At 30.4% G+C, this 12436-nt stretch overlaps 3 protein-coding genes across 3 annotated transcripts; all 3 read left to right on the top strand.

Annotated features, from left to right (window-relative positions):
- The first annotated feature begins 11 nt into the window (after nt 1–11).
- Nucleotides 12–1480, top strand: Irbp18 (Inverted repeat binding protein 18 kDa). Its single transcript, XM_034318573.2, has 4 exons — nt 12–168; nt 548–658; nt 738–894; nt 951–1480. Exons 2-4 carry the CDS (start codon nt 548–550, stop codon nt 1052–1054), a joined length of 372 nt encoding a protein of 123 aa, XP_034174464.1. The 5' UTR covers nt 12–168; the 3' UTR covers nt 1055–1480.
- A 213-nt stretch (nt 1481–1693) lies between these two features.
- Nucleotides 1694–5871, top strand: IntS8 (integrator complex subunit 8). Its single transcript, XM_034318549.2, has 11 exons — nt 1694–2069; nt 2167–2584; nt 2655–2892; nt 2976–3212; nt 3283–3528; nt 3606–3855; nt 3935–4600; nt 4671–4923; nt 4985–5103; nt 5159–5508; nt 5587–5871. Exons 1-11 carry the CDS (start codon nt 1949–1951, stop codon nt 5704–5706), a joined length of 3018 nt encoding a protein of 1005 aa, XP_034174440.2. The 5' UTR covers nt 1694–1948; the 3' UTR covers nt 5707–5871.
- Nucleotides 5872–6066: 195 nt separating this feature from the next.
- Nucleotides 6067–11619, top strand: Mad (mothers against decapentaplegic homolog 1). The gene is made up of 4 exons (XM_034318568.2): nt 6067–6211; nt 6423–6634; nt 6974–8286; nt 8369–11619. Exons 3-4 carry the CDS (start codon nt 7040–7042, stop codon nt 8526–8528), a joined length of 1407 nt encoding a protein of 468 aa, XP_034174459.1. The 5' UTR covers nt 6067–6211; nt 6423–6634; nt 6974–7039; the 3' UTR covers nt 8529–11619.
- The last annotated feature ends 817 nt before the right edge of the window (nt 11620–12436 follow it).

The following is a 12436-nucleotide window of genomic DNA, read 5'->3' on the forward strand; positions in this document are numbered from 1 at the left end:
ACCTGCAAGCTTGTTTTTTAATAGCATTGCATCATCTACATGACGTATCTGAATTATATTTTACCGTGATACCCATTAGTGACTTACTGGTAGTTAAAGTGTGAATTTTTGGAGTTTCATGAGTTTATTAAGTGAAATTGAATATAAATATCTATATAAAACATAAAGGTGAGTAAAATAGATTGTATGAAGCACGACATCTTTCATCACTCAATGGTGTTTCGCAAACTTAACGTTTTGAGTTTATTATATGCCCCAAAAACATTGACCCTGATTTATGCGACGCACTATTTCATATACATTTGTAATTGTGCTGTATGTATGTACACATTCAAATACTCTATGTAAATATTGTACAAAAAGTAATTGACAACAACCTGAAAAAACTGATTCATTATATATCTTGTTTATAGATATAATAATATATCTTTTACAAATTGAATAATGCACTGAAAGACGTTCAATTAACATAATATAACGTTTTAATTTATAATTAAATAATATACATATAATTTTGAAGTTTTTATAACATGGCGTCTGGTTACAGATGGCACCAAAAAATAAAGAAAATACTTCATCTGGAAATAAGAGAAAGCGGCAGATTTCAGAAGAAGGAGATGATGAAGATTATAGAAGGCGTAGAGATAGAAATAATCAAGTAAATCAGTATTTAATAAGTTCGTTAAAAGTAAAATGTGTATATTTATTTGACTTGTTAATATTAATATTTGTTACAGGCTGTGAAACGGTCAAGGGTTAAAAGTAAATTACGTACTCAACAAACATTAGAACGTGTGAATCAGCTTAAAACAGAGAATGAATTACTTGAAGAAAAAATTAAAATGCTCACAAAAGAATTAGGTTTCTTGAAAGACTTGTTTCTTGCACATGCAGGTATGTTATTTTATTATGCCAAGAAATCAATTTTTGAATTACACTAATGATTTTAGGTTCAAGTCAACATTCTGTGAATTTTCAAGATATAGATCTAAATGCTCTTTTAGCTGAAGATACAAAATCTGAAGAACAAACAAAACAAACAGCAAAATCATAAGTTGTATGAAATGCCACGTGAAGGAAATAACGTGGTATTGATTATATCTGAGATAAAGATGCACTTTGGTTTATCCATTTCTAGCATAAAGTTAGGCATCTTGGAACGATGTCTACTTTTTAATTGACTTGTAAGGAATTTGAGATGCATGAAATCTTGATAAATGCAATGAATTGCATTTAAAATTTACCATTATTGGTACATGATGAAAGGAGGTACAAAATTGAAAAAAAGGGTTGAATACCAAAAAAATCACAGAATCTATGTGGAGATTTAAATAGTCTACAATGAAAAAAAGTACAATATATATTTATGAGAAAAATATAAATTTTGTCTATAGCAATATATACAAAGAAAAAGAAAAATTGAGAGATAAAGAAATATATTCATAATACATTTAAATGTATTTACAATAATAGAAATGTAATGATTGTTAATGAAAAACGATTTCATAAAAACTTTACGTGTATTGTAAATATGTTCATAACAGAACAGTTAAATCATTCCAGTACTTTGATGTATAAGCACTTAAATATTTTGAATTAAATATTTTACTTTTTCTAAAAAAGAAGTAGTTTCATAATTTGTAAAATGATAATTGAATAGATTATGAATTAAATAAAAGTACATAAAAGTTAATATTAATATTTATTTAGAATAAAGTTATTGAATTTTTGAAAAGATTGCATCTTCGGTAAAGTCAAATTCTACACTTCTCTCCTATAAAAAGACCTGCCGTTAGTTGGATGCAATAACTGAGGTGGCGCTTAAATCAATTTCTGTTCGGCCTAATTTTTGATGAAACGTTGACTATTATACCGACGCGGAATTCGGCCTCGACGCTTGCATCACCGTAACGTTGAATGGTTGAATGTTTTAGTCAAAAACGATGCAATGATGGATGTAGATTTGTTAAGACCAGGCACAGTGCCAATATCACCTGATACAATTCTTTGGTTTGAATTTTTATTAAATCCATCTCTGTTACAACAACATTTATCTAAATCTTCACCCGGTAAATAACTATTTAACCTTAATATTTGTAATATAAACAATAAACAACATTTAGTAAGGCGACTGTCTTGATTTTATCATCATTATTATTATTTTAGATCCTTCAGCTACAGATTTGATAATCAAATTTATGACAATCAATTCAGAACAGAAGGAAAATGAAGTGAAAATTGTTGATACAGAAACAAATGATACAAAACCTAATACTACAAATAAGTTAACTCATAGAAATCTCGCTTTGAAGATTCTTTCTTTGAAAGTAGCAGCATATTTAAAATGGGATTTAGATATATTAGCAAAAAAATTGCCATTACCAATACAATTGACATTGCTACAAGATCTTTTCTATGTGACATCAGATTTATCTGTTGAAATCCCTGTAGTACCTGAATTTACGATACATTCAATTTCTGACCAAGCTTTATTTACAATTGTTCTTTATCATAGATGGCACATAAGAGCAATTATTTATAGAGCTTTAAATAACAAACAATCTAAGCAACAGTTTCTTCATATGTAAGATTTCAAATGTTTACAACACAGTTGATTGAAATATCTATCAATTGTAAAATGATTTTTATGTTAGTCCAGGTATTCAGGAATCAACTTATGTCCCTCCTGGAGTAATAGATGATATAATTAGAAAATTAGAAGCCCAAGTATCTAACAGTATAAATTTTTTAAATAATATTCTTGAAACTAATGACATAAAACCAAAAATGTTGTCCTTTGATACTTTTCAAATGTTAACAGAAGATAGCACTGAAATTAAACAAAATTGGGAAAACATGTATTCTATAAGCCTAGATGAATTTAAATGTCAGGTATAATTAGCATATTTCTTTTTAATGTTTCATTTATTATTATTATTATTCTATATTATGGTTCATTACTTTGACACTTTTAGATACATTATGATCTAGCAAGATTTCATTTATTAAAAGAGGAATATCAAGAAGCAAAACGGCATACTATACAAGCAAAGGAATTATTTTATAAACTTGATAGTTTAGAAAAGCGATTATATTGTAGAATTAAGAAGGAATGTTTAGATGGCTGCTGCTTAGCATGCGAAGTATCTGTAGAAGGAGTTACTTCTAGTCTTACTCAACAATTACAAACTTCGGTCAAAGATCAGTACACTGTATGTATAATTAAATGTTATTTAGAGAACTTATTTATACATAATGTATTAACATTGAGTTTTGTTGTAGAATATATTACAAATTTTACAAGCGGATAATATTGCTAGAGAAATTCCACAAGTTTATAGAGATAATTTAGAACTTGATGTACAGGGAGGATCTGTTAATAGGAAGATTGTAGTAGCTCGCGATCTTTTGCTTCAAATTCAGTGTTTAAATTTGGTTCGAAAAATTTTGGATGGTAATGTTATTCTTGGTGATTATGTAACAGAAATACAAGCAGCTGGAAATAAAGGGGTTGATGTATTTTTTTGGGTAAAATTATATCCTTTACTTCAGATTGTTCATATCGATTTTTGTATCATTCATGCTATATAAGAATTTGTTTTTAGGCACTTGGACATGTTTTGGAAAAAGCAACTGCTATGGATAAAAAACGTATTTCCCGGTATCTTCTTTACCTTGTACATATGAGTAATACTGAGGGAATTGCTTCCAAAATACTTGGTGATCCTTCATATATCGCACTGTTTGATGAAAAAGAATTGGAAGAAATTAGAAAATCAGCTACTGACGAAGAACTTGAATTACCGGAGTTATTGTTAAAAAATGACTGGGGTATATCATTAGCGACGTATACCCGTTAGTATATAAATGTTAATTATCTAATTTGATGTATTAAGTAACTATGAAATAATATGATGATAAATTCTAATTGCAGAAAGCCCAAAGATAGAAATATTTGAATTAGAGCAAAAGTTAATACACTCGTATAACACTACTGAAATTCACGAAATATTGGTACATTTAGATGGAAAACATCGAATGAAACCTTTATGGCATGTAAATAGTTGTTGGGAATTACCTATTCCATTGCAAAGTGTTGTAATGTCACTTCCTAGAGGTTTCCTTCAAGATTATTCATATGTGTTGTTAGCAAAAAGTAGGGAGTTGGTAATGTCTAAAGATTTTGAAGGGGCAATTGAAATTTTAAATGTATTAGAGAAAGAAGCACAGCAACATACACAAAGTGGTAACACATTAATATTTAAGTTATGTAAATTGGTGAATTGGGAGAGCCTTCTTGTTGAAATATGGAGGTGTCTTCATGCATGGCCAGCAACAAATATATGCGATACACAAAGTTTAGTTACAAGGTGTAAGCAATGCCTTGGAGCATTACAAGCAACCGATCAAGTTATTCCACGTCAAGAAATTATTGAGTATTGTACTGTTTTTCTTTTAAATATGGCTGAGTGGGACTATCTTACAAGTTTAGAAAAACGTTGGAGTTACTCGGAATTTGCTGCAGCTATCAGTAGTGTTTGTCAAGACATTATAAAGTACAAGGGAAATAGGAAATTTCCAAGAGAAGCTTGGGATATGGGTAGGTTTCATAAACCTTATGTAATACATTGTTCGGTGTCTCGCATATCATTCTATTGTTATATTTTTAGTTTTAGCTGCATTTGGACCGAGTAGAGATCAACCACAGAAACGAAGTAACAGTGGTAATAGCGGTACTAGTACCGGTAGTGCTTCAAGAGATGTTATCGCTAGCATAAATGGTACCCTTAATAGATTACGCGAACCTATGGTTCTTACCGTTGTTATTTCATTGCTAGCACGTTTACGAAACGTTTTACGCGATGAATCCAGCCTTGAGTTACATACACAGTATCTTTCACTTTGGCCAGCTGGTGTACCAAAGTAAGCTCTTAAGCTTAAAATTTATATAATTTTCTAATAACATATACATATGATCTTACAGTGCCAATTCTTATAACATCAGAAGTATAGGAGAATTATTATTTCAACTCTTAACGCAGGCTTTAAAATATTATCCAAGTAACGTTCCTTGGTTGAGACTGATGGGAGATCTTAATTTTGGTAAGTGTTAAAATAACATTTTGTCAATAACAGCATGCTAATATAATACTTTTAGTTTTAGGATATTACGAAAGTGCAATAAAGTATTATTTAGAAGCTATTATGGTTGCCAGTGATCTATTCAGTCAACCAGTACCACGTTTACAGATTGATGATCTTGTATACAGACGTATGATAAAATGTTGCGCTCATCTACAATGTTATACTCAAGCTGCCGTTTTATGCCAATTTTTAGAAGAAGTAGATTATTCTTTAGCATTTAAAATGGCAGCGAGTGATCAGAAAAGTTGTGCTTCGGCTGATGCTATGGATGCATATTATCATTGCATTTGGGATACTACAATACTTGAGTATCTCATTCATTTGCATACAAAGCGCGGCGAACATCATAGAAAACAGTTAGCGGTTAGTAGTTAAATATTCATTTATTTAAATATATTACTTACTAGATTTATATATGTTTTTGTAAAATTCTTATTCTAGATCAAAGTGATTGGTTTATTGGAATTAAATTCAAATAATAACGAGGAGATACAACGAGAGGCTGCGAATATTCGGAAAGCAAAATTTTTACGAGCATTAGCGAAACAGTACGTTTATTGATAAAAATATATGTATATAAAATTCTATACGATTATATAATAATTTTTTTATCACTTAATACAGTATTTTGTATATTTACAATGATAATTGATAATTAAAACAATCAAATCTCCCTCCTTTTCCACGTTCAACCCGTACCAATCACGGCTTTTTGTTTTTTGCTCTAATCGATCTAATGAAACACGAAAGTAATAAAAATTTTATTATATATGATCATTAATTAAATTAACAATAAACTTTAAAAAAGATGATTTTAAAAATATAAAAAAATACTTTTTCTTGCGTTGAAATTTTATAACAATTTCTAATGTATCATTTTTTTCAAGTGAGTCATCTACGATCAGCCCTTATCGTTGAATACATTGTCGTTGCGTAGTGCGATGAGTGCATATTACTGTTGTACGTAAACGTATACATAAATTATGTTTACATGTTAGAAATAAAGTGTATAAAAGACGTTTATTTTTCAACAGAAGAATATAATAATAGAAGAACTTGACAAATCGTAAGCAAACTATATAGAATTGTTAAAGCGTATAGTTCTCGCAGGATTCAGTCTTTATAAACAAGACGCCATGATGTTCTTGCAACGCCATAATACTGTTATTCGACATTTCGTTCTTTCTACGATAAATATTTGTAATTAAAACTGCATGCGAAATATGAAAAGAATAAATATTGTTTGAAGTATTGTGTTATGTTAAAATAATTTTTAGGTGTTTAATTTTTGGTGAGTACGCAAGAAGGTCTGTGAGTAAATACTTCCTGAAATTCTAAAAGTTCTCTATACTATTGCTTGTTGTAAATGCCCTGACTCTGCCACTGAAAGGAGTGAAAGAGATAGAGATTGAAAGGTTGGCGTCAAGAATGTGGTAACAGGAGTGGGAGATTGTAGTAAAAACAATGCTGGATCGCTAGGCAATTCTACGTAAGTGCATATGCAATTTATTACTAATTATTTTTCTTATAGAATTTTTTTAAATTTATGTTTCTGATACTTTATTGTTATATTTGCGTTTGATGGATGCTGTATATCAAGTTTACAAGACATCTAACCTCACATTTAATATAATATTTCTTTCTTGACTTTATTCGTTCTTTTTGTTTGTTTAATTTAATGTACTTGGACAGTTTTGTACTGCTTTAGATATGTATATAACTTCTTAATTTGTAAATAAAATACATAAATTACATGTACAAAAGATGTTTGTATTAACTATATCAAACAATGTTAGAGGTAGAAAATATGTGTTGTTTTGAATTACAGGTTGTTTAGAAACGGAAGAACTATATAAAACATAGGTGTAGATTATATATTACAGTATTTTTTAACATGGATGATGAAGAGGGATCCTCAAGTTCTGGACCTATGTCTTCATTGAATAGCTTATTTTCATTCACTAGTCCTGCTGTTAAGAAGTTACTTGGATGGAAACAGGGTGATGAAGAGGAAAAGTGGGCAGAGAAGGCAGTTGATTCTTTAGTAAAAAAATTAAAAAAGCGAAAAGGTGCAATAGAAGAACTAGAACGTGCTTTAAGCTGCCCAGGTACACCTAGTAAATGTGTAACAATTCCAAGAAGCTTAGATGGAAGATTGCAAGTTTCACACCGTAAAGGTTTACCACATGTAATTTATTGTCGAGTATGGAGATGGCCGGATTTGCAATCGCACCATGAACTTAAACCATTGGAATTATGTCAATACCCTTTTTCTGCAAAACAGAAAGAAGTTTGCATTAATCCTTATCATTATAAAAGAGTGGAGAGTCCAGTATTACCACCGGTACTGGTACCTAGACATTCAGAATATGCTCCTGGACATTCATTATTGCCATTTCAACAAATAGCAGAACCAACAATGCCACATAATGTATCCTACTCATCCAGTGGATTTAATGCTGGATCTACTGGTGGTGTAAATCCAACTTCACCTATGTCTTCTGTTGGATCTGTTCCCAGTCCAGGAAGTACAACATCGCCAAATCCACAAAGTCCGTATGGTACTAATGGATTGCCAGAAACACCACCTCCAGCATATTCTCCGCCAGAAGATGGTTCACAGCCTGGACAATCACCACCACCAGATCCAGTGGCAATGGATACAAGTGGATCAGCTGAAGTAGCACCTGTGTGCTACCAAGAACCACCTTATTGGGCCTCTATTGCATATTATGAATTAAACTGTAGAGTGGGTGAAGTATTTCACTGTCATTCTCATTCTGTTATTGTGGATGGCTTTACAAATCCGAGTAACAACTCTGATCGTTTTTGTCTTGGACAATTGTCTAATGTAAATCGAAACTCAACTATTGAAAATACAAGAAGACACATAGGAAAAGGAGTACACCTTTATTATGTAGGTGGTGAAGTTTATGCAGAATGTTTGTCTGATTCTGCTATATTTGTGCAATCTAGAAATTGTAATCATCATCATGGATTTCATCCTAGTACAGTTTGTAAGATTCCACCAGGATGTTCACTGAAAATATTTAATAATCAAGAGTTTGCTCAGCTGCTCTCACAAAGTGTTAATCATGGTTTTGAAGCAGTATATGAGTTAACAAAAATGTGTACTATAAGGTAAACATTTGCTACATTTAAAAAGATTAATACTTGAAAATATTATTGATAATATGTATGTGTATATATATATTTGTTGCAGAATGTCATTTGTTAAAGGCTGGGGTGCCGAGTATCATCGACAAGATGTTACATCAACACCTTGTTGGATTGAAGCACACTTACATGGACCCTTACAGTGGTTGGATAAAGTGTTGACACAAATGGGTTCTCCCCACAATGCTATAAGTTCTGTATCATAATTTGTGCTTCATGTTTAATAGGAAGAAGATAAAATAGTGATATGTAGGTAAAAACCAGATTCAAGAGCAGTTTTTAATATTAAATAGTGCGATAGTAATATAGACATTGAAAGAGATTTAAAAAAAAAATAGAAGAAATGGTAAGTGAAAAAAAAATGCTGTCCCAATATGAGACCTATTTCGTATAAGCATAATGAAGAAAGTTGATAATATAATTTGTATGAAAGTAACGGATTGCAAAAGTCAATAAGTATTGAATGTGATCCTTAGTAAGAAAAAAATTTCAGAGATCATAATGTGCGCATAAAAGCTGTACAATTTTTTGGCTGTTACATAGGAAAGGAATTCTAGTAAAAATATAACGTCTTACATATATAAGAAAAATCATATTTTTCAAATATATTCAACTACATTTAATACATTATTTTATATGGAAAATTGTTATGAAAATGTTTCCTAATGCTATATCATGAATGGCTTCGTTAGTTTGCTATTTAAGATGTATATGAAAATTACAAATTGAAAAACAAATCAGCTAAACTGAAACGACAACAATTAGAAGCTAATAGAAATCAATGATTTAAATTTCAATCAAATAACATTATGACATTCACGGTTTTAAAAATAATATGCATGCTTTTGAAGCATCTGATTTATGCCTAAACAAACCTTAGATTATTGAAATTTACTACTATAATGAAGACTATAATATAAATGTAATTAATTTCGATTTTACTAATGAAAATGCAATTAATATTTCAATATAGACATCAGATGCTGATCTCACGTTAACATTTGAAAGTTAACTGCATCCGATGACATATTGAAATATTAAATATATTCGATAATGCGTATGAAAAATAAAAAATATTTTTTGTGCAATGTTCCCTAACATTCGTGTAATGTAAGCCTTTGGATGTAGCCTTATAAGAAACTAATGTGACAACTAACATAGAGTCATATTTGCAGCTTGTCAAATTTGAAAGTAATATAAGAATTATACATTAACTTTGCACTTTTCAGAAGTATTTGTAAATTTTAAACTTTAAACAGAAGTTAATGTACATATGAAAAAGAAAGTATATCAATTACGTGCATGGTATTGTGTGCAATTTAAACGATTGGTATTACATTTTGTAAAAAATCGAAAAGGTTTTATTAGTTGAATTCTGAAAAGTGCCAAAATCGTATGTATGTGATGCTTTATCTTTCTCAAATTAAACTAGTTATTTCTGTAAATAAACAGACAATATAAGCCTTGACGATAAAAAATAAACGTTGAATTTTGCATAAAAAATATTCGGTTATAAAAAACATGTTACTGTAAACTTTAGAATAATAAATATACGTGTTCTGTGAGAGTACCATTACAATATTGAACGTACCGAATCATCTATCGCATACATGCGGTAATGAGCTAGAAAGGTCATGAATATTTAGTTGAGATTAAATAAAAATTAAAAAACGTGGGGAAGTGTCATAAGCGTCAACAAATCATTATAAATAATGCTCTTGTCCGTGTCTTTTTATGTAATTTATAACAGAAGAACAGTTTACCTACACTGACTACTTTATTAATTTTGCTTAATTAAGATACACAGGTATTACTGAAAAAAAGCGCAAATTTTTGACCTCAATGTTGTAATCGGAAATACCTGTGATGTGATTTGTATTCGAATGATCTTCTGGCTTGATGATAACTTCATAGTTATTTTACAAATTATTTTTTTTTTATGTATATTCTACGTATGTATATTTCAATTACAAGTATGAAGACGGTATACGGATCATAATAACGTTATCTAAGAGTACTTGAGAACTGTGGAACAGAAGTCACTGCCGCTTGCTCTTACTTATTTGTCGATGTACCTAGCTGTGATTCTTTGCTACCAAATTTAGCAAATTATGTGTGGGTGATCAGCGATGCTCTATATTTGCACTATTGAATCAATGAAGATGAGTATTTGAATTGATTAAAAAAAATGCCAATCGTACAAGGAAATGTGACAATAAACCTACGTTCTAAACAAGAGAAAGGTCTTTTTACAACGAGGAATAAAGATATTCACTCATTAGAACGTTATCTTATCGTACCATTTACCGTTTTGTTCATGATCACCTGTTAAATCTGTTTAGTTAAGAAAGAAAAAAGACAATACTTCTTTTTATTGAAACAATGCTGTAATTGGTATTGATAAAGTTTTAAAATATGTATATCAATTAAAACAGATGTGAATTAATGTTTTAGGTATATCGGGCTTGTCGCACACGTAACGAGCACAATGCTTTATTGCAATATGTATGTATGAATAGTTACATATATGTAATACCTATGTTTAGAGCTTTTACTCTTTGTTGATATTTTTCTTGATTTCTTTGTTAATCGATGCACAGTGTATCACAATTCTCATTTCCAAATCACCCGATATTGCTTCTTAATCTTTTTCATTATTTTGCAGAACTTGTACCTATGAACGAAGGCCTAGTTAATCATTGAAGTAACAAACTATAGTGCTACGAGTTAACGTATTTGAGTACGGTTTGGTGCTATTTAGGCTTCTGTTAGTTAAAAGGAAGTGGAAAGAAGAAGTGTCCCAATACCTGCCCTGTTTGTCTGTTTTCCACGTGCAAGGATAAGAGATTCTCAGTTAGGCTCTCCCAGAGTTCTCTTAAGATTAAAGGCCACTTGTGGATGTCTCCTCCTATAATTACTCTTAACCAAGAGAAGCCTACGTTGCACCTGAGTGTACATACCGCCCAAGTTGTGCCTTGGATGCCTTTTATATTATATGTTCATAATAATTATGAAAGTATGAGAAGTAGTTTTTACTATAATATACGATGGAACGAATGGATGGATCGTTTGCTAAATAGTCTTACTAGCAAACTGTGTAAAATCAAGTTTTTGCCTGCAATGATGAATTTGAATTATAAAGATATATTTAATGATATAATAATTTTGCAGAGGGGTATGTATATGAATGTATATAAATGAACTATCATGATTGGTGATTTGGAAAGAGACTCGTGATTAATTCTAGATGTCAGTCAGTGTAAATAAATTCTTTTAGTTGTAAAAAAAAAAAAAAAATCGAATGTACGTCTGCAGAATCCATTCCACATGTATCGTTTAGAACCGATAGCTGCGGGCTTTCTCTTATATTTACTTTGAGTCTGTTGAGATGTCAATATCATTGTATTATCGTTCAAAACGATGATAATGACAAGAGACACAGTTGTCTGTCGTGATGAAAAGTACGATATCGTATAATGCAAGTTTTTCCTGTGAAATTGTAAAGATTGTCAACAGAACACTTGGATCAGATACAGTGAAATATGTCCATAAGTGTATTCATCTTTTTATTCATCAAGATAATGTTTACTCGTTAGTGTTATATAAAATGATATCATAATACAATGAATGATAAAACAGCAGGTATAGATCTCTTGTAGCAGTCAATATTACGATATCGTACAACTCTGCTATCGTTGTAAGATTATGAAATTCATTAAGAAAACGACTTCGTACATGTTAGCGTATATCGTAAAGTGTATTTCTCTTTTACTCTGCCAATCTTTCGAAACGAAACTTCATTTGTGCTACTGTATCTGCATTTCTGGTAATTACTGTGTTGTGCAGCTATCAAGTATAAATAAAAAAAAAATATTTCTATCTGTGTATCTATGTGCAATGAAAATATCGTAGTTTTATTACTTTAATTATCAATTTATATAATGTCCTCGTTATTCCCAAAATTTTCATATTGATAATTAAAATTAAAACTAAATTCACGTAACACAGGTAAAATTGTAATTCAAATAGTGAATTAAATGGCGCGATTTTTATAAGAGCCTATTATAGGTTAATTTCATGCTCGAAAGTTATTGGTTTATTTACGAATATATAT

This window comes from Osmia lignaria, chromosome 6 (genome assembly GCF_051020975.1).
Source record: "Osmia lignaria lignaria isolate PbOS001 chromosome 6, iyOsmLign1, whole genome shotgun sequence".
NCBI classification, from domain to species: domain Eukaryota; kingdom Metazoa; phylum Arthropoda; class Insecta; order Hymenoptera; family Megachilidae; genus Osmia; species Osmia lignaria.

Excerpts from the sequence above, each read along its gene's own strand:
- Mad (XM_034318568.2), top strand. The coding sequence starts at position 7,040 with ATGGATGATGAAGAGGGATCCTCAAGTTCTGGACCTATGTCTTCATTG. Across the intron at positions 8,287-8,368 it reads ACAAAAATGTGTACTATAAG|AATGTCATTTGTTAAAGGCT; the intron begins GTAAACATTTGC and ends TATTTGTTGCAG.
- Irbp18 (XM_034318573.2), top strand. The coding sequence starts at position 548 with ATGGCACCAAAAAATAAAGAAAATACTTCATCTGGAAATAAGAGAAAG. Across the intron at positions 659-737 it reads GTAGAGATAGAAATAATCAA|GCTGTGAAACGGTCAAGGGT; the intron begins GTAAATCAGTAT and ends TATTTGTTACAG. Across the intron at positions 895-950 it reads CTTGTTTCTTGCACATGCAG|GTTCAAGTCAACATTCTGTG; the intron begins GTATGTTATTTT and ends TAATGATTTTAG.
- IntS8 (XM_034318549.2), top strand. The coding sequence starts at position 1,949 with ATGATGGATGTAGATTTGTTAAGACCAGGCACAGTGCCAATATCACCT. Across the intron at positions 2,070-2,166 it reads TTTATCTAAATCTTCACCCG|ATCCTTCAGCTACAGATTTG; the intron begins GTAAATAACTAT and ends TTATTATTTTAG. Across the intron at positions 2,893-2,975 it reads TAGATGAATTTAAATGTCAG|ATACATTATGATCTAGCAAG; the intron begins GTATAATTAGCA and ends TGACACTTTTAG.